General features: G+C 41.8%; 1 protein-coding gene across 2 annotated transcripts; it reads left to right on the forward strand.

The window, feature by feature from the left end:
- Positions 1-2,566: 2,566 nt before the first annotated feature.
- LOC111251765 (acyl-CoA Delta-9 desaturase-like) lies at positions 2,567-19,601 on the forward strand. Of its 2 annotated transcripts, none has more exons than XM_022808739.2 (6): positions 2,567-3,728; positions 11,505-11,635; positions 13,643-13,848; positions 14,187-14,297; positions 18,522-18,774; positions 19,082-19,601. In XM_022808739.2, exons 1-6 carry the CDS (start codon positions 3,566-3,568, stop codon positions 19,175-19,177), a joined length of 960 nt encoding a protein of 319 aa, XP_022664474.1. In that variant the 5' UTR covers positions 2,567-3,565; the 3' UTR covers positions 19,178-19,601. The 2 variants fall into 2 exon arrangements, with proteins under 2 accessions (XP_022664474.1, XP_086846082.1); XM_086989956.1 differs by lacking the exon at positions 2,567-3,728 and adding an exon at positions 3,978-4,195.
- The last annotated feature ends 1,769 nt before the right edge of the window (positions 19,602-21,370 follow it).

Below are 21,370 nucleotides of genomic sequence, written 5' to 3' on the forward strand. Positions count from 1 at the left end.
AAAGGAACCAGCTTATGAATGTGAATAAGCACAGAGTAATGTAAAGACATAGTATTTATAATTTAATGCTTGACATTTGTATACAGTCCTTCGTATCGAAGACAATTTACGATCAAACCATTAGTTCAGCTTGGAGCTATATTCTTAATAGTAGCTACTCCCTGTATAACGTGCTGTTGACTACTGAAACAACTTATGCTGCCATTGATATAAAAACAAAATTAGGTATTTAGCAAAAAAAAATAGGGCAACCTACCGACATAAAGATACAAAACAATAAAAAATTTACAATTTGGATCTGGCGAGGACTAGTTCATAAGTTCAATTCGGACGTCTCGTATCTTTACCATTGACACGTCTTTCAGTCTGGGTAAGTGCTGCAACCGATCTTACTTTTACTGAGTACGACGGTAAATCCTCAAATGTAGCAGAATACTTCAAAAGCTGCTGATGTTAAGAATACTTATCAATCCATAATACCGTCGACGACACCCAGCCGATAGTAAGCGGTGGCTTGAAACTCTGGTGTGAAACTGCAGATCCCCGTAAAAGGTTCTTTCAGAAGCGAGTTTTGATAGATGTACGAATGAATGAATGAATGGAGGTGGGAAGGCTGTTGCTAAGAGCGTCGGAGGAACATACGGAGGCGCGTGCTGTTTGGCGTTCCATAGTAGAGAAAATCAAGGCACTACAGGGTGTTGGGTAGGGAACACGTCGCTTCAAATCGGCGGTGGTATGTTCTAACAATACGTCAGCATTCAGATTGATAACACCACGTTATTTCTTCGCACTAAGCTATCTATGTGTGTATGTGTATATACGCGTGTAGATGTATGTGCGTGTGTGCATGCGTGCCTGCATATGTGTATGTGTTCGTGCGTGTGTGTGTTTGCGTGCATGTATGTGTATGTATATGCATGCATGTATGCATGTGTGTATGTATACGCATGTATGTATGTATATATATATGTATATGCATGTATGTATGTATGTATATATGTATATGCATGTATGTATGTATGTATAATATATATATGTATATGCATGTATGTATGTATGTGTATATATATGTATATGCATGTATGTATGTATGTATGTATATGCGTATGCATATGCATGCCTATGAACGTGAATGTATATGCATGTATGCGTGTGCGTGTGCGTACGTGTGTACATACATCGCGCAACTTTGTGGTGTGACCAGAACCCTAATCTTTCCTGCAGCCCTATTTGGTAACATTTGTGTGAACGTTAGACGCACTCAGTCTTATCCGTCGTAGTTGGTAGCTCAGGAAATACCTCATCTAGGCTAGGAGATATCGCTATTTTTGCGTGCTTCTAAATTCAGTCTTTGACATTGTGTGAGTGAATGATGACACTGATCATCATCCATTACTAGTCGTCGTTTACCCACTACCTTGCTATCACCAGACTGAGGCACTGGAAATGCTGGATGAAATACTATATATAGTTTTAAATTAGTCGTTCAGCTTGAAAGAAGCGGCGTGTTTAAAACGTGCGTCTACTATAGTAAAGATGCGCCGGCCGTTTCTAAAATCGAATTGAGCATTCGCGCGCATCTAAAAATAGCTCGGCTACTTGACCTCCAGTCGGTCGCTGTTGACTTCTATCAACTGCTTGCGTTGTGTTACGTTTGTCGATGGCCGCGCTTACGCCACGTCACCCCTTCGTGGAGCGCTCAAACGACTATGCTTACTATAAAGAAGAACACGGCGGAGATAGATTAGACAAAGCTTCCATTGGCGGGAATAACGCTCCACTGACGCAAATATATGACAAACCAACGAAAAGAGAGCAGAGAACCACTACAAATTACTACAAAAGCAGCGGCGTTGACGGCTGCGCCGGGGATCACAGTAAACACGTCGAAGCCAGTGTACGCACCTTTGCCGTCAATGCTTTCGTTTATTATACTTTCGTTTTCAGTATCCGAAAGTTGATCATTGGTCTCTCTCTAGCAGAGGGTGCTCAGGAGTTACTATCGGTGTTATTTGTTCTGTTCTTCCTATTAATGGTACTATTTGTACTGCTGCGGAAATTGTCGCTGCTACAGTTACAGTCTCCAGTCGCCATGTCTCCGATAGATTAGTATAAGGAGCACCATAACCACAATACTATTATCAGTTGTCAACCGGTAGGAACCGGCCGAATTGACATTAACCGCGTAGTCATGTTAAGGCAGATCCCTACCGCCTGAGTTCACACGATACTCGATGCGTGATCGTTGCTCGATGACGCTTTTCGACACGCGTCCGAACTCAATCGCCGGTCCGGCAAATCGCCGGCTCCAACGACGATTCCTATTGGCCACCGACAATTGGTCCGTCCTGCATTGGTCATTCACAGATCCCGCCTTGACAACGCACATACCAGTTCCAATTCTTTCCATCACGTGGTGCAATTATGTAGAAAAATACAGAGCGCACCGTTCGACCTCCTCGCCTCTTTGCGTTTGCACGACGATGCCAGCCGACGTCAGCGTAGGGTATCGCGTTCGCGTATCGCTCCATATCCGCCTCTTTCGCACTGTGTCGTTGTGCGCGTGTCTGTCCAAGCAAGGAACTGATGCTGCGACCGTGTCGCGCTCACCCACCCCTATGCTAGACCGACCAGCAGCCTAGCTGGCAAACCTCGTCGGCGTCCGTCACTAACTAACGTTGCTGCTGCTGATACCGGCATCGTCGGGTAAACGGCGCGTGAACCCGCTGTGGTGCCGTTTAGAACGTTTTACAGTCACTAGAGCATTTTTCAGTAGCTGCTGTTTTCCGTTTACGTTCGCGCACCCTTGCCCTCACGCGGCAGGCACACGCTCTCCGGAGTCTCCGAATGACACCATCATTATCACGATCATCAACAACAGTTGCAGTCGAAGCAGTTACGGGGCTAGCTGCGACATCGGAATTGTAAAGGTGTCAGGTCTGCCTGTGCAGGCAGCAGCAGACGCTGTAGTAATCGATAACAGTGCAAACGCAACAAAGATCAGCGCCGAGGGCGCTAGAGAGAGTGTTGAGTGATCGCGTGTCAGCCAGCTGTCACACTGTTGAGGCAGTCCTTAGGAGGGCCTGCTGCATATAACCTTTTGAGAGACGTGCTAGACTCACCAAACCTACAAGAAGACCTGCATCGACAACGTTGCTCAAACTAAGCTGAAGGCTGACCTGGCGAGTAACGAATATCGGACTAGCAGAACACAGGCACACCACGTGCGCTTACCCGACCTGAAAAAAGTGTGCTTGCAATAGGTGTTCAACTGTTGACGGTATAACTGCGCTTTGTGTGGTACGCAGCACTAGCTGATCTTTACACTACGCGGAAGATCTAGCAGTGTCAAACGGAGGCCAAAGACTCGAAACAAACAAAATTCAACGTCAGTTGTGATCAGTTGAGGACACCTTGTCCGCTTCGCACAGTGCGTCCGGGCAAGCGTCCAAATCTTCTCGCTGATTTCACTCGATTATCGTTGGAAGGGCAGAGGTCTCTTCGGAGAGCTTCGCCGAACTCCGGCTTACCATAGTCAGATCAGCAAGCTTGCTCGAACGGCAAAATGTCAGTGACGACAACCGTTACGAAGACAGCCCCTCCAGCTGCCCCATACAAGAGGCAGATCGTTTGGCGGAACGTCATACTCATGAGCTATCTGCACCTAGCGGCCGTTTATGGATTCTATCTCATGTGCACGCAGGCTATGTGGTCGACGTGCATTACAGGTTAGTCCAATTGTAATTGGTTGGTAGTTAAAACGAAATAAACAGCAAGAAGGAACGAGAGGGAATGCGGGAAAAATGAGTATTACGGACGCAATATTCATTGTTCTTTCAAATGATACCGTAGGTAGCTTCATGCTTTTTATGCCCAGCCATGATTAAAGCAACTGGTATACCCGATGTACTGCATAGAGCGCAAACAGTGCACACATCGATTCGAGATGTGGGAGGCTATCTCTAAATTTCGAGTTGAGTGTGCAGATCTCTCATTATTCAGCATTTACCCAGACAGATCGATAGTAACGTATTTTGCTATTGAGTTTAGGTTACTTGGTGTGGTAAATTTTAGATTTGATACATCTTATGTTGTGCAAACAGAGACCAGTCACTGTAAAACCGAATGAAAGCGGTATTGCTGGACGTAAACATCGACACATATGTTTGATCAATACTCTTGATGTACCTAACAGGTATGAGTGGTCTACTTCCATGTCTCATTTGAAATAATGAATATTTAGGTATATGCAATCTGTTTGTCCTGCTATAACTGTTTTCGCAACGATGTTTTTGCAAAAACAATTAGACAAAAGGCCTTATCTACCCGTCTCTAACGCAATACAAGCTAGAAAACAGTATCTGGTCTATGGAGAAGAATTGGCTTTACAGTAACGAATTTAAATCCGACGTTCAAGTAGTACCTTTTTCAACACTTCAGTGTCATCCTTTCAATGTATTCCAACAACAGATTCCACATACAGTACTAAGAAAAAAATTACTAGAGCGTAAGGTTTCCATGAGCTTACAGTGGGCAGATTAGAAAGGAAAAAGTGTTTTTATGAACAGAAAACAGTGGTCCGTTACTGCTTAGAACAGCAACCCACTTACAATCAAAGGACCGTTTAGTGGTACTTACTTTTCAAACTTCGTGATCTAAAAAGCATCAGAAAAGCTTTGTTATATCAAATCAAAGTGGGTTGTTGCTCCGCAGTCCACCAAATTTTGCCTATATACAGTCTAATATACGCAAGTTTGCCACGTCTGCCATTGTTGTTATAGGCCAGAAATATATACCTAACGTTGGATGATAAGGAATCATTACGTTCAATGTTATTAAATTCAGTGAAATCCTATTGTAATTAAGCCCAGTGAAAATAGCGTTATTGGCACTAAGCTGAACTGGAGTCAATATACAGTCCTTACTACCCCATATTTTTCCCAGATAATTAAAATTGAGCGACAACAATAATATCTTTGTAGTAGCTCGTTCATACTAATTTACAGACTAGCACGGAGACCAGAGCAAGCTAATCGATACATCGTTGACGAAATGCTATCATTTCACAGCAAACAATTTTTTTCCAATGAAGAAAAAACGTTTATGGTTTCCGTTGGCGCGATTCGGTCGCGATAGGGTCGTTGTTGTCGTTTAGAAGATACTACGGAAAGCAGCGATTGAAGCCGCAGGTTCCAAGCGGTCTGTGACTGTTTACCGTTGAGAATTTAAACGTCTTTCGGTCAGTTACGCTCGCACGTTTTTCTCAGTCAGTGTTACCGAATAGACTATGGCAGTCGATTATTGTTTATGCTAAGGCGCCTACTACGAGATTTGCTTTTTCAGAAATTGGCAACACGCGTACGATCGGGCTTTCGCAAGCAAACCGACCATGCCTTTCTTTCACTTTACTATTAACTTAACATACATTTTCATTATAACTGTTATAATTGCTATAGTGATCGCAAGCTGGGTCTTGCCAACATACGCGTATCGTGCTGGTCGTCATCGGCGGTCTTGTGTCAGTTTATGCACAACGTTTACGCACGCATATAACGGTCCTACTACCTGCTGTGAAACGCCAATGGGCAAACTAAATACAACTGTAGTTTATGAAATGTCTAGTCGTATCGCAGGCGTGTTCTCGTGCACCGTATGAGCCAAAAGCGAAACGTTTCACATGGCCAATACGCGATTCGGAGTACGGATCAGACGGATTTTGGCCGCACGACGTGAGGTCCATAGCGCAGAGCATTGAAGCATGTGCACCCGTCGGTGTTATGTAATGGCGACAGCTTTTCGGAGCAGAACGGACAAGGGAAAGGTGCGGGGTGGGATGGTTACTGCAGTGACCAAAGCCTGACTGTTTAGGCCGTCTTTCAATGTATATAGGTAGAATCTGTTGTATGACCTTAGTATTTGTATTAGCATTTCTGTTGAAACTATATCATTGTTGCAGATGATAGCAGGCAGTGACATCAACAGCGACAAACTCACAAAATGGTAACGGAGGCAATTGCTTCTGCACTGTAACAATGGCGGAACAGAACATTTATTCGTGTTTCGTTAAGTGATTTTTTTGAGTAGAAGAGTATGCGAAACAATTGAATTTTAGAACATTCAAATAACGCGTTCTATAATAATAAGCATTAGGCAATCGCTTAGGCTGCTACCTGACGCTAGAGTGTCCCCAAGCGTTACTGTTGTGACTCGTTATACATTAAAGGATCTATACGATGACACCAAAAACGCAATATTAAGGCTTCTTTTGTTGTAACTCTTGTAGCCTACTTCTACTGGCTAATTCTATCGTTTTAAACATTCTCTATTAACGTTGAATATATCTACAAATTACTGCTTGATGTTTTGCAACGTAATTTGTTATTTACATCGCTGGGCGCCTGATTGTCACGTTTATTAAATATTCATGCTGACATCTAGTCATTCGCAGACACTCCTAGCTCTTAGGACTCGAGCTTCTGTGCAATGACGTTAGCCCAACACTTAAATCAAAGGGACTTCAATTAGGAACATCGAAAAAACATGAGACCTATAATTAAGGTTTGCACAGTGCACAGCCGGCACCTCTCTTCAAGTAAGACGTGTACTTCATTAGACCCGCCGCTTTGCCTCATCTTTTCTTTCGCAGGCATCACCGTCTTTGTGATAAGGGAAACGTCCGGCCGTCCACTTTAGTATTAGTAGTCGTATAGCTTTGTGTAAATTTTATTTGTATAATTGTCCTGCCAACATCTTACACCTTTTGGACACCATATCTCTCAGCGGCCTGTTGGCCGCTCAGACTCATAGCACTATTTGGGTCTATGCTCGAAGAGCATGCTTTATTGGCTCGGGTTTGTCCTTCGTCTAGGTTGGACTGACGAATAAGACAACAACAAAAACGCTCTCTAAATAGAAGAACGACTCACAGGTATGAGCGAGCTCTAGGTTACTACACGTACGACGGTCAGCCAAAATGGGTCAACACGTTTGGTGTCGCATGGGTTATTTTTATCTCGACGCCACCGTGCCGCCCAAAGGCTCCCGATCCATTTCGCTCGCCAGACAGAAAACCATTGTATAAAGAAGACGCTTAATGCCGCGACCTCGCAGCGCGGAAATATACAGCGTGATCTCGGTGTACTCTTCAGCCATGGGTCTTTTGCCAGTCTGCGTAGGGTAGGAAACGAGTTCATTCAACTTGTAGCTAGAACTAGGCCAAGGGCCTAGTTTAGTCTACCATTTCGAGGGTTGCTGGGAGCGGTTCGAATATCTACTTGCGCAGGCTGCGATAGTGTCGTCTGAATTCTTGCTTCCGGTCGCAATAAGTCACGACCTTTTCTGGATCACGATCTGATTGTCTTCGTATGACTTTGTCTAGTTATCTACTTCGAAATAATGAACAGCCTAAAACTGAGGAAATGTATAATACGAAAGCAAACTCTTATTGGTTTCCGTATTATCCTATAGTAGTTGTATATTATTACAGGACCGGATAGAGAATTGGAGAATTTTTTTTCGAGCCCATTTAATTTGTGTTTTCGATTTGAATGCGGCACCCAAAAAAACGTAATTATCAGGAGCGATTATGGTCGTCACACTCCAGACGAAGCATGAAATGCTCACTCGTTAGCGTCGTCGGCCCACACTACTATTTCTTGAAGTACTATATTTACCTTTATACCAATCATCTAATCGTTTTAGATGCGGTCGAAAGACATCTGGCAAGAAGAAACCCTCTGCCAATTTTCCATACTCTAAAAGTGCGCCTTAGTCTTGGGTAACCATCATAAGCCGCGCATAGAACCATAAACGTGTTGGTGTCACGGTTGTAAGTGTACAGCATATTTTTACTTGTAACTCGTGTGATTCTTCATCAAGCGGGAAAATGTCCATTAGCGGGATACGCTAATACACTACGCAAAAAATTGTCATAATTTTTTGCGCAATGTATTAGATAGATTATAGGCAATATTTTATCTATAGAGTTCAATACTATTTATTCGACATAGAACATGGTGATCTCCATTTCTAACTGGTACCAAGCAAGGAAACGCACCACCTGCCCATTTTAGCCGACCCTAGATGGCCAGCTTCTGCAGCAAGTCTTTGGCATTGTTTGCTACCTCTCATTGCCTCGAAATCTGCTAGGACGGCTTCCTCGCTCCATTTACTCATGCTCTTCTAACAGATACCTGCTAATCAAGGAACAATGAATCCTGCTATCACTAATAGTATGATAACTAATATAGACTCTGTGATAGCCTAGTGGGTAACACATTTGCCTGCTAATCGTAGGGACACATTGTGGTCTAGGTTCAAACCGGGGCGTAGAGACACTTCGTTTCGTTCTCGGAGCCAGCCGTCTGATAGAGTGCTACACGGCGGAACAGAGGGAAAATAGATAACATATATGTATATATATATATATATATAGAGAGAGAGAGAGAGAAAACAAATGCATATGTGTGCTTTGTTCCAATTATTAACTAAGTTAATAGTGAAACACTGTGCAGTTGAGCAAAAAACCTATAAGCATCGTTGATATACATGGTTGACAGTCACGTGTTTTTCTCTAGGCTGTGCGTTTCAAGGTCACAGCGTTTACTTTCGCATGTGTTTCATAAAGTGCTTGTGTGCAGTTCCTCCTTCGCGGCTTTTTACTTCTACATACTTTCCAGTGTTTCCTGTCGCAAAATTTTTCGATCCTGCAAACTCGACGTCCGCGAACAGCGAACACGTTTTTCAACGATTTAACGACGTTCGCATTTTACAATTGGTGCACAACTTAATCTCTAATCCATAGATAATACAATGCAGTGCGTGCGACTTTAAACCCTGTGAGTGCCATGGGCTGATTAATAGATGGTGTATGATTGTCGTACTTACTGTCATTACAATCGCGCGCGTACGTGATAATAACAACAATAGGCTCCGTAATGTTTGTACAATGTCTGCGACACGTTGACAAACGACGTTCACATATGAAAAGCCCTTGTACCTGCGTCACGCAGTTTTAATGAACCACCGCCAACCGCCGAAAATAGACCGGATAAAAGGTCTGCTGCCGCTACCTTCCTGAAATAGATATCGATGAAACCATAGTATTTCTACCTCAGAGACATAGATATAAATCACCCTAAAATGAATGATGGACATCCATCGTGTCAAGCATCACCGTTCGTTGTTCACGAGGTCAGCGATGCCGCCACAGCTTCATCTGCCGTCCGTTACATTTTGAAGACCTGATACCATCAATTAGCTAGAACTTTCTGCAACCAATGCTTGTGCGAATACTACGGGTAGTCCAGTCCTGACGGGAGTGTCAGCTCATTAGGAGTCGAAAATTGATAGACGAAGGTTTCACGACGGTGTGCCTATTTATTGGCACAGCTGAACGTATGGGTGATTAGCCTAAAAGGTGCTCCACACCGAGGTCAGGTGAAGCCCTAAAGATGATAGCAGCCCTTGGCTGTATGCCGTTCACGGTTCGCTACGGCATTTCGCCGTGTATTGTTGACCAAGCAACAAAATGCCACCGGCTATCCGTTCGAGGCTGAACGTGAAAGGATCCGCCGAATATCCCTTGTCGTCAGCATCGACAAGGCGTCAACGATCAATCAAACATCGGAGAAAAAATTATCCCTAGGATATGATACCCTATTTATCACTAGCCTCATATGACAGTAATTTTTGCCTACTGACTCTGCGTTCTGATGGTTCTCTTGGCTGCTTTGGCGTTTTTGACTCCTACTATTTCTGGTGAAGCTTGTCTGGCGCGTCACATATTTCACGCGACGATTCCACCCCTAGTGTCATATCATCGAGAAGAAAAATGAAGGCCTGATAACAAAGAAAAACAGATGAAATAATTTCTCGTTTGGAAAATCGCGTTTTATATATATACAACGTATCCATCGATTTTTCTAGTCAATCACTGGAAGAGTCGTTGTATTGAACTTTTTGATCGTTATGGAATAGCAACTATACCACTTTCGGATGTTCGAAACACGCGTCACCGCTGCCTCTGTTGCAAATGCGTCGTCGCTGGGACACCTACATGAACTCTGGTAGTGGGTCTGTTGCTAACTATACGTCGGCCGTGGCATACGTTTGCACATGTGTATAATAACGCGTCGCCGTATCACATGAAAATCTTACGTTATGCCGTCGTATGCGGTGTTTTTCCGATGATCGCTGAGCTAGGTAGTTTTCGCGCCGCACCTGATGTGCTGACAGCCAGAAAAGGTTTCCTTAATTTCCTGGCGGCGCCAGTATCGGTACTAGAGGTTATCGGCTTAACGGGATTTCAGCCCGTCGTTGGCAGCCGGAATGCGACGCGAACGTTATACAGCGTCTACTTGATCCATTAGTAGAATAACAAAAACAATAAAGGACTGAACAAATGCTACGGTGAATGCTGATGATATTGATCATTTTGTTCGGGTGTGGCGGATGGGATGTACGTACGGAAAGGAGTGAGTCAGATTAAGGGAACCGGCACCAGAGATCCAACAGAGGCTTCGTGCGGCTGGGGTGCAGGTCTACTTTATTGATTTCGGATCTCATTTTGCAATGCTGGTTCGGTGCCTATCGGATTCGATGAATACGACCATTATTGACTCTGTCAGTTAAGTAGGCTAGCCGAAGATAGGTCTAAAACTGAAACACATCCCTGGCCCCGATCATTTTTTAACAAAAATAAAATCAAACCGGAAAAAAACGAAATCGACATCTTGTAATGCGCGATGAGTGGTCATTCTGCGAGCATTACGCAATAATTAATCAAGTTCAATGAAAAACAACTGTAATTCAATGTTTACGAGCATGATTTAAATATAATGAAAGCGTAGATTGCGATAGAAGCGCCTGTTAATATCGCAACTTTCTTGTTGTAATTATAATTTGATCAAATTATGTAACGATCTAGAAGTTAATTATGAAATAATTAATTGCATGCCAAAACAGAGTCGTAATTATGTTACTAGGTGGCTTAAGGTACGCAAGGTAGGTACAAACGGTGGCCGCGACAGAAAAACATTCTAGCCTTCGGCAGTGTGAGTGGAGACGAACAACATGAGCTGAATTCACACGATAAAATCGCATTCTCTCCGTATTTTTTCCGCGATTTGTAATTTTGTATATGAGGCAAACGGTTGTCATAACAACATAATTAAAAGTAACCAATACATAGGAGTTCTTTCACGCACTTAAAATTCAAGAGCCTAACACTCAGTTCCAATCATCATAATGTCTTTATCGCCTTTATCGTCCGTTTAAAGGACCGTCAATACCGATAGCGCATACACGGGTCCTCCACCATAAACACAATTTTTTCTCATCCCTTAGCAGACTATAGCGTTTTTAATTGCCAACAAATCTAACTCTGTATACCACTTCGTTTCGTCTTGTGTATTACATGCTTGTTTTGGATTTTCGTCTATTCTCGCACCGTCGTCGTCTGGGTCACGCATGGGTCTGTTTGTCGTTTTCGTGACGCATCCCAGCAATCGTGTTATACGTATTGTCAGGCCTAGGAATTACAGCAGGATGTCACCGGTTGTGGTCGCACAAAAGTTATCGGGCTCGATTTCCGCTTCGGGTATTCCTTGCAACTATGCAAACAATGGCTTTACAGGTACCTATAATATGTTCTATTGTAATGAGCGAAATGATTTACGTTTTGCATTTTGCGCCAGTAGAAAGGCAACGATGTTTGCTACATGCGATGATGAAAATGCGTGTGAAATCTGTCTGTAAACAGATTATACTTACGTGCCAGGATCAGCGTCTCCTAATTAGTATTATTATTATTATTCAGCGAATTTTTATAAATGTTAGTAGGCCATGTCACGTGTCAGCTAGGCTGTCTGTAGAAAAGAAAGACAATTAATCCCATTCAGCAGATTTTTCTAGTAATATTCCATAGGCCACAGAACAGCGTTTTCAGTACTGCTTTCGTATCGAGGAAAGCCAAAAACGCTCCGAAACGGAAGAAACTTTACCTTCTACCCTTTTCTCACAATATCCGCATTACCAAGCCACCAACTAGGTATACGCTTTTCTTCTCTCAGCGATACGGTTCCGTCAAAATAGCAGCAGTGTAGCTGAAAACGAGCGCTTCAGTGAGCCAAACCAATGCTATTTACCGCAGACCTGATTGTACTGAGAGTTATCTGTGTAGCGTACTTTGTTCGGAAACCAGTTTTGGAGAAGGACGAAGCACCCAGCGGACTTTTACTGAAATACGCGTTGAGGTGCTTTAGAAGGGACAGATTTACCCTCCATAGACACAGCGGAACCAACGTTACGATCTAAGCACTACAACCTGAGATTCAGATATTAATGTCAGTTTAGATAACATTAAATATTACGTTCTGAGTAGGTCAGTTCCTCGGTAATGGTGTGAATTTTCTTCGAGTTGTTTGGGAATGAGACGACGCTTACAAAGAGTCTCAGAGTAGTCCAGGAGTTATGAGTTCAGTTCTGAGTTAGACCTTATCATTCTACAACATGTGCGTTCTGTCAATTATTTTCAGTAGTGATTTTTCTGTGCCTCTTTAATGTAAAAAATATTACAATAGGAAATGAATGAATGAAATATTTATTTCATTGAACCTATGAACCAGGTAGCTCAAACCTATAGAAGCGTTACGCAGTGTCTTTAGAAAATCTCCGCCCTATGAAATATGAACTGTTTTTCTAAGCAGAGAAAATTGCAGAATCTTTGTAACATAATGGTAATATCGGAGCGAGCATAAGTAAGATTTGGTAGCCAGATCGGATTCAACAGCGGTAGATCAGCAGAGGTTGCTTCGATGAAGAAGGTGACAAGGAACATGCTATAGGACTTTCTTGGTGCATCTTAAACTATTCTGCCTATATTCAACAGAATGGCTTGCCAGCTGCCTAATTCGCTCTATAGCTGATTGGGTAGCCACAACAATCTACGGACGAAAAACGTCGTCGTTGTAGGAAGGAAGCGTCCTGCCAATTAACCGTTATAACCCAGCTTAATAACAGGTCCGACAAATTCGTCGACTTTCCCAGCTGTCGCGGCGGCCTTTGCCGCTATTACTGAGAAGTGATCTGGTGTTGGCAGAGCAACGTTTTGTCTGCCTGGCACCCCGCACGATCGGCGGTAAATCGCCGATATGGGTCACGCCATAGTTATGATTCGATTAGTAACATGTAACAGGTTTGTCATAGTTTATCGATTATACGCCTAGTGGAATACTTTCGAGAAGAGACTTGTTTTTTTCTTTACTGTTGGGTTGAGCACGATTTATACGAACAGTTACAAGGCATTGAACATAAGTACGTGTCACAGCTCCACCATTAATGGAGTATATAAACGAGATTTGGTAACACATCTGATCGCTTTGTTACTGACATTGCGTTAGCAAGCTGGCGTCGACTAATATTTGAGACACAACGCCACAATCCTAATGCATTCGTCTGTGTTTCACAAGTAAAGATGAAAACAAGTAAAAACTCAAGCAAGCCATTTGACGGATGTAGCATAGGTTCGTGCATAATAAGATGCATACGAGGTACTATATAGGCATATTTTCCTTCAGTAGAATTCCTTCACGTTATTTTGTTAAATTTTACGAAATTTCCTTTCGGTTCTTTACGATTGTAGAATAGCATATTTGAGTGGAGCCGAGATCATCGGGTACACCATAAGTTCTCCGAGACCGACGCTGACCCGCACAATGCCACCAGGGGCTTCTTCTTTGCGCATGTCGGTTGGCTTCTATGCAAAAAACATCCTGACGTCATTACTAAGGGCTCCAAAGTGAAAATGGATGATCTTCTTGAAGACCCCATCGTCCGTTTCCAAAAAAAGTAGGTGTTGTTTGAGCAGTAGCCTAGGTAGTCGACTAGTATTTCAAGATTTAGAGACGCCAGTTGACGTTGGCAAAATAGTGCGACAGACTGCAATAGACCATTTATAGATTTGCAATATAGCAGCTCCCGTTGTGGTCCAATAACAAAAATTGGGTCGGAAACCGACTGGTCATCTATAACAAGTCATTTTGCTACGTTGACATGATATCATGGTAACAAGAGGAAAGTTAGGAGTACGCCATCCGCTTGCTTTTTTTACACATTATTATTGTATTATGTTACTTATTACCGTAATAATTACCAGAAAATATCTAAAAATCGTTACCGCATTTCAGGTACTACCCCTCCCTGGCTATCTTTATGTGCTTCATCTTACCAACATCGATTCCAATAGTGCTCTTCGGTGAAACGCTTATGAACGCGTTCTTCGTCTGCGCAATGTGGAGGTACGTGTATCTCAGCGATAAGCATAATTAGCGAGAAGATAGGCAGACAAAATTGCTGTGCAACAAGGATAGAAATGTGGGCGCGCTTTTCCAAGGAAGAACTAATATATATATATGTATGAAACACTTGGCGATGTTTTTAATTTACAGCATAGGGTTACAGGTTTAAAGCTCAACAAAAAATCTATCTGGCGTTTCTTTCATATGACAGATCTGTACCGTATAAACACTAAACTACGATTTTTAGATGATGCTATAGTCCGTGGAAAAAAATACACGTTGCGTAACACTCACACGTTATCATTGCAGTCAAAACAAATTTATCTCACAAATAAAGACTGTTTCGCAAACTGCTCGCAAATCAGCTCGATTTTACTACAACTGAACGAAAACCTAGATGAACGATTCATAAGAGTATAACAATAAAGATAGTATCCAATATTACCTACTCCTTAAATGAAATATCTAAGTATGATAAGAGTCAGCCGGCTGAATTGTTTCCACGACACGACACCTTCGCCATTACAGTAGATATCGAATTTTACTGAAAAAAACGCTAAAAAGCTTTGTCAAATAATAAAAATATCATGCGGTTCCTGCTAATGAACTTAAGGTTTTTGTTTCGATTCATGATTGAATCGATGCGATGAAGATCAGTTTGCAATGTATACTATAAGAGACTACCAGAGACAATTGGCCGCTCACATATTCTTTGTTAATATCAAATGACGGTTTACAGGTAATTATAAGGGGGGGGGGGGGAGTTGAAACCATTTACATAAGCTGAAACCTAACAAACGATTAAATGCGTGATTGAGTCGAGCAAAACTGGAAAAATGGAAGCGCTACATTAGCTTGATTCTCTGTACATATGTTTGGCAAGTCAAACCCTGACGAACGAGCCTAGGCTCTGCATGTAGAAATATGAAGCAATGCGTAGAGTCGCTTAGCCGCTAAAGCCATTACCCTAGTTAGTCTAACTTCTCCAAAGCTATCCACTCTTTAGAACGCCCGAGTTCGGAACATGTCACGAGTAATTAGAGACAAATATACAGTATGAATACAAGATTTCATAGTTGTTGCAATCCGGCCCTCTAGCTGACATTTTTGTTAGCAAATAATAGCAAAACATTTTTGTTAGCTTGTTCTTACCGAAATCATAGAGCTTTCCTGCCACCTACAACCGGAAGTTTCTAAAGAATTTTTACGCCATGTCATTTCCATTGTTGATCCTTGACCTAACCTAATAGCGGCTACCATTACTATTACAATCAGTACCGTTTGCAGAAACCTGTTAAATTTAGCCAATGCCTCAGACAGCTGAGTGGGCCGATAGGTCCACGATATTAGAATAACTCGGCTAGCGTCTCTTTCACTGTTTCGCTCAATGGCTTTTTTTTTGTCCGCAGTCTCATCCCGTAGCGATTCTACAAACCCATTGAACCTATTGGAGTGCTAGGTCGACCTCTTCCAGTTTCCTCTGAATTCATCCGCGGCCCCATTCGATATCCATGACGCTGTACTATGCACTAGTAGCTCTGTTTCGTGACGCTGGCGCTGGCCGCGCCTAATCTACCCGTCGCGTTTTGCATTGGTAGAGGATTCGTCAGAAACTCTACTAACAGTAATTTCTTTATTGATGTCGACCAAGTATGAAGCGTCCCTCTAGTCGACTCGTATAATATGGCGCTAGTTGTAGCGTTGCCTAACTATTGCGACATAGCAAATTTTACTCGAGAAGTGAAACTAAGCTCAATTAAACAAATTTAACTATATTCACCTCGATCGACCGATGACCTATCAATCGAACGAAACTAAATCGAGACCATCCTTTTCACTGACAAGACACCACCATGGCGGAAACACAATTGCCTCGCTTCGGGCTGGGTTGTCTTTAGTGACACGGCAATAGCAGAAACAGTCAGAAGTGGCTATGGCCAGAAAACAACTAACGAGTTGAAAAGTTGCCGGCCCAATGTCGTTGATGCTGCTACCTGACAGAAGTGCTATAATAGCAAAGCTCCATGGGCTAATACTACAATCCATTATATTATTACCAGTGAGAAGAAACTGGCATCGTTTGAATCAGTAAATCAACAGAAAAGAGCGCAACACCCTGGGCTGGTTATTTCATCACAATATGCAGACAAGAGGCGCGTAGAACTTCAAAGTTGGCATCTATAAAACAGTCCGTCCTTTTAACTAGTTCAAGGTTATATATAAAAATATATTCGATTGCTCGCACATGCTTGCTCCCCAACTGCCCGGTGCAATTCGGCTTCTGGGTACTACCTATATTAATTTAAGCACATGTATGCTCCGTCGCTGCTATCTGTATCAAAGTTCACGACAGTAGCGACGGCGGCGGCGACGAAAGCGTTTCATTGCATCTCGTCTGATTTCGATGAACGGAAGTGAGTCTTAGATGGCGTGAGGAGTACGCCACTGTGGCGTAGAAATAGCGCCACTTGAAAGGGGCAGTCTAGTTGCCGCTGCTGGACTACTCGAATCAACAAGATTGCGTAAGAAACGAACTAGAAAAACAAACCTGTATTTAGTGTAACAGAGGACACTGAGTGAGCCGTCCTCAGTAAGAGACGATAGAGAGCCGCCGCTGTTGCTAGATATGTTTATGTATTTGTGTGTGACGCTAAAACGGACGCATCGGAGAACCAGAGATAGGATGCAATCGCTTCTAAGGAATGGTTCGAATGAGCACTGTCGAATATATATGGTTGCGGAGACACTGACTAGAGATAAAAACATGGTAGCAAATGAAGAGTTTCGCGTTCTTACAAACGTCTTGCGGAGTTTGCGAAAGGTTACGTTAGACGCATATTATATGGTTGTTACACAAGTTCGCTATCATGCGATTGTTGAAATGATAACAAGATGCCTCGAAATGACTTTGATGATTTTTGGCAACATTAATGCGGGTCACATTTAGAAGATTAACGGATCGCAGGCTAACATATCTATATAGTGTACGTCGCACAGAAAAAAATGATTATTCCACGGGGTTACCTCAGCATTAAGAGAGTACTTGGTTTTGCCGTCTGTGTAACATTCATAATATGTTGTCGCAAGCCGGTCCTGATTGAATGAGTGCTCGATGTGCGGGCTAGTGTTGTTCTCTGCAATAATATCCGGCTTCTTATATGTGGCAAATTATGGAATGAAATGACTGCCGTTTGACTCTCGAAAGCGTCAATGGTTTACATGTTCACCTAATACCAGACTGCTTCCCACCGATGTTCCTGTCATTGACGACTGGGCTGATGTTTGCACGACGCTATTTAATTTAGGATTGTATAATGCAGTCAGTCCAAGACACTTCTGATTATAACATGGAAGCATGAAAGTGGGCATTCCGAACGGATATCGCTTAAGGCCAAGGCTATATGTAACTACATGGCTTTAAGGATAGTGCTTCTGGTTTGCGATGACTCCTCCTCAGAAGTGTGATCTGATAATTTGATATAAGCATTTTTCTCTTTGTTTATCAACGGTGGTTTAACAGGACCATTCTATCACTCTATTAGTCCATAAGCTCACCAAATTGTTACATGTATGAATATTACATTATTACCCTTAGTAGCCAGGACATTATCCGGTTTAAACAGCGTCCAACGAATGCTTGGTTGAGCATTACCAATGATTAGTCTTAGAGTATAGTCCTCGCAATCCCCTATCTTTAGACATAACATTAGGAATTCGTTTCCATTAGGAGTCTTATCTGAGTGAGTTTTACTGGGCCTATATAAGATTTCCCTAACAGATCTATGATACTGTAGGGCAATTATACAAGCAACTATTCCTAAATGTTTTAATTTCTAATATTTTTTATTATCAATTTTTCCAACTATCAGGCCAACACTAACATTTAAACTGCTGTGGTAGCATGCCCGTCAGTCGGTTAGGCTACCACGGTACTCACAAAAAATTTTACGAGTGAAATTATGGCCCTGCCATTTAGTTGGCCCTGCCGAAGTTAACCCCATGGTAAACAGTTCTATTCAATATCACCTTTAATTAAAGCACTGTTACAATATCGCTACAAATATGTAGGGCATCATCTGGTGTACTACCACCTAACGAAAATTTGTCATTAGCACACTCGTGACTTTGATGAAAGACGTCACATAAATGAGTTAGTTGTAACAATTAGTTAGAAGGTAACTGTGTTCAGTCTTCTCTAATTTTAATCATCTTCTTTTTGTACAGGTACTGCTGGTGCTTGAACATGACATGGTTGGTCAATTCTGCTGCACACATGTGGGGCCAAAGGCCCTATGACATTCATATTAACCCAGTCGAAAACTGGGCAGTGAGTCTAGGCGCTAACGGTGAGGGATGGCACAATTACCACCATACATTCCCCTACGATTACAAAGCAGCCGAAGTCCCCTATACGCTGAATATAACAACGCTCTTTATCGACGCCATGAAATTTATCGGCCAGGCATATGACTGCAGAGTATGTATCGGCGGTATATCTTTCCTATCTATTAAAATGGCAAGATTAAAGCGGGCAAAGTTATTACTTTTGGAAAATCGTGTAGTCTGCTTCAAACAGTCCTCAATAATATTTCATAACTGAACCTAGCTTGATGCTTGCAAATGCTTAAATGGATTTTTTCGTTGCAGCGGCAAATTCTCGAATTGCAACTGCCTGCTTACATGAGGTCCATTGATATTCTATTTTGTCTTTCTGTGTACATTCGGTTGAAAACCTAGATGAAAGAAACTAAACAGCACGGTTGTGTTTGTTTTTGTTTGTTTAGGTGGTTGCCCCTGAAACGATAAGGGCGCGTATAATGAGAACTGGTGCTGGATCCAGTCACCATCACTACGATCCTGACGAAGAGAAAGAATATTGAGAGATAAAAATTATATAAATCTGGCTGAAAACTTAGCTATGCACAAATAATGCCTGTAACTAGGTGATGCTTTATGTATAATTGATTAATTGATGAGAAGTGAGGAGAGGACTAATGAGAAACGCCACCAGATGCGGCCAGTCAGCCTGTTTGCTCCCTGAAGCTGTTTTCGACAATTGTACGTTTCGTCTAAACTAAACAACGCGTGAGGCGGAAAGAACGCGCAAATGGTGACAGATAATCAAATATAAAGAAGCGTAGTTGTGCAAAAATGAGTCGAAAAACAACGAACAATACTGGAGAGTCCAGTCTGTACTTAAACTGTGTTACTGTTGCTGAACGAGAGGACGAAGGATGTCCTAGAGATTAACAAATAAGTTATACGATACACGTTTTTACATAAATCCATGTTTCTAAACAAAAACATTGTTTATTTATTCAGATGTGCATGCGAGTGTTATGCTTTATTCTTAGTTATGACTTATTCGTTAAATATTTTAAACAAGATGTGGTTTTCCCTTCACAGCGTGTTTACGTCAGCATTTCACTGGTGATATCTAAAATATTCGCACTTGGAAGGGTGTGCGCTTAAAAATTGTATAATTTTAAAATTAAGATTGCTTTCGTAACAGACGCAGAAGCATAAATTGGTTCAGCTGGTAAAATGAAGTTCTAAGTTAGAACGGAAAAATCTTTGTTGTCTCAAATATTTGAAGCTTATTTCAGGTAAAATTGTTCAGTAAACCCAAATCGCAGGTTCAGTGTATTGCGTCGCTATGTGTCTTCAAAGAATTTCGATAAACTCTTGTGCTAACGAAAATTTCCAGTTTTAGAATCGACTAAGTACGACTAAAGAGTGACCTCAAATAAATTGCCTACTAAGCCTTTCTGATGATCATGACGTCCTATCTGAGAAACTGACAGCTATTCAGGTAACAAGCGTTCACTATCGATTCGTTCTACTTTCTGGATCATCGTCATATTTACAGATATCCAGGTCGAATATTCAATGTAGCACATTCATTATTATGATATATAACTATAATCAAAGTTAGAATTTATATAATTAGAATAATTAGTATTAGAATAGTTTACTAGCGGACCTCATTGACTTCTTAAAGCTCTGCGACTACTTTTTATTTAGTTTCTGCTAGAATGACTCGTCACAGCGGACCCTGTTTGACCGTATGTGTGCTACACCTACTAAATCTAACGACCGTTCCTATTTAACGGCAACGTGTCGAGAAGTCCTTCATATTATGAGTTAAAGTGCATACCATATGATTATTAATTTTTTATGATGAATTAGAATTCAACAGTCTTCAGCTTCCTCGCTCCCTTAGATGCCGCCGGCTACTCTTATGTTGACGAAAAGGATATTTACTATTAATGGTATGGAATAATCACTACTATTACATGCGTTATTTGATAGTCAATATTTTAGACTGACGAGTTGCGATGATTTTGCCTATATACGAAAATATGTACAAGCTTCTTCCTGGTCAAGGAAGACCAATCGTATCGAAGAGAAATAAAAAATTGGGGCATTTTTTTAAATTCTCCTCAAATGTGAGGTCATTGTGTGATGTAGACAAAAGAAGGTAAAAAACATAGATATGTTGCATTCGGCATTATATCGTTTGACGACTATGTTGCTTGGGAAAAGAACACGGTTGTATACTGGTTTTCCCAGGACAATCTCTGTCCTGCAATGCAGTTAACGAATGAAGGCAAAAATCTTTTTGGGTATAGCCTTCCCCTAAAAGACTTCTAAACCGTATCGGAAGGCTCTTATTAAAAGGCTGGGAGACAGATAAAGCTAAAAGTAGAGATTAAAAAAATTTGTGAGGCTATAAAGACAAGGAAGTGTTGGCAAGTCGGGTATTGTTTAGAAATCGGGATATATGTGCTATGACAGGCATTATCGAAGCGAACTAAAAAAGAAGCCTGTACAAGTAAATGAAACATACGCGTAGTAAATTAAACCAGTTTTTTTGTATCCTACTTCGAGTCCACCACAGTCCGGATCATCCGGTTTTCGATAGGAACCATCTTTGGAATCATAATCCGTAGGCCTTCCATCATTCAACTACATGTTGAGCTCGAAGTTCAACTTTCATTTCTCAAACCCAACTACTTAACGATGCATATTGTGCTTAATTAATAACAAGTTCGAACTTTTGCTTTTCGTCG

Source organism: Varroa destructor, unplaced genomic scaffold (assembly GCF_002443255.2).
Source record: "Varroa destructor unplaced genomic scaffold, Vdes_3.0 BEIS01000001.1, whole genome shotgun sequence".
NCBI lineage: Eukaryota > Metazoa > Arthropoda > Arachnida > Mesostigmata > Varroidae > Varroa > Varroa destructor.

Coding starts and splice junctions, on each gene's coding strand:
- LOC111251765 (XM_022808739.2), top strand. CDS start 3,566: ATGTCAGTGACGACAACCGTTACGAAGACAGCCCCTCCAGCTGCCCCA. Junction 11,636..13,642: donor TGCAAACAATGGCTTTACAG/GTACCTATAATA, acceptor TTACGATTGTAG/AATAGCATATTTGAGTGGAG. Junction 13,849..14,186: donor ATCGTCCGTTTCCAAAAAAA/GTAGGTGTTGTT, acceptor ACCGCATTTCAG/GTACTACCCCTCCCTGGCTA.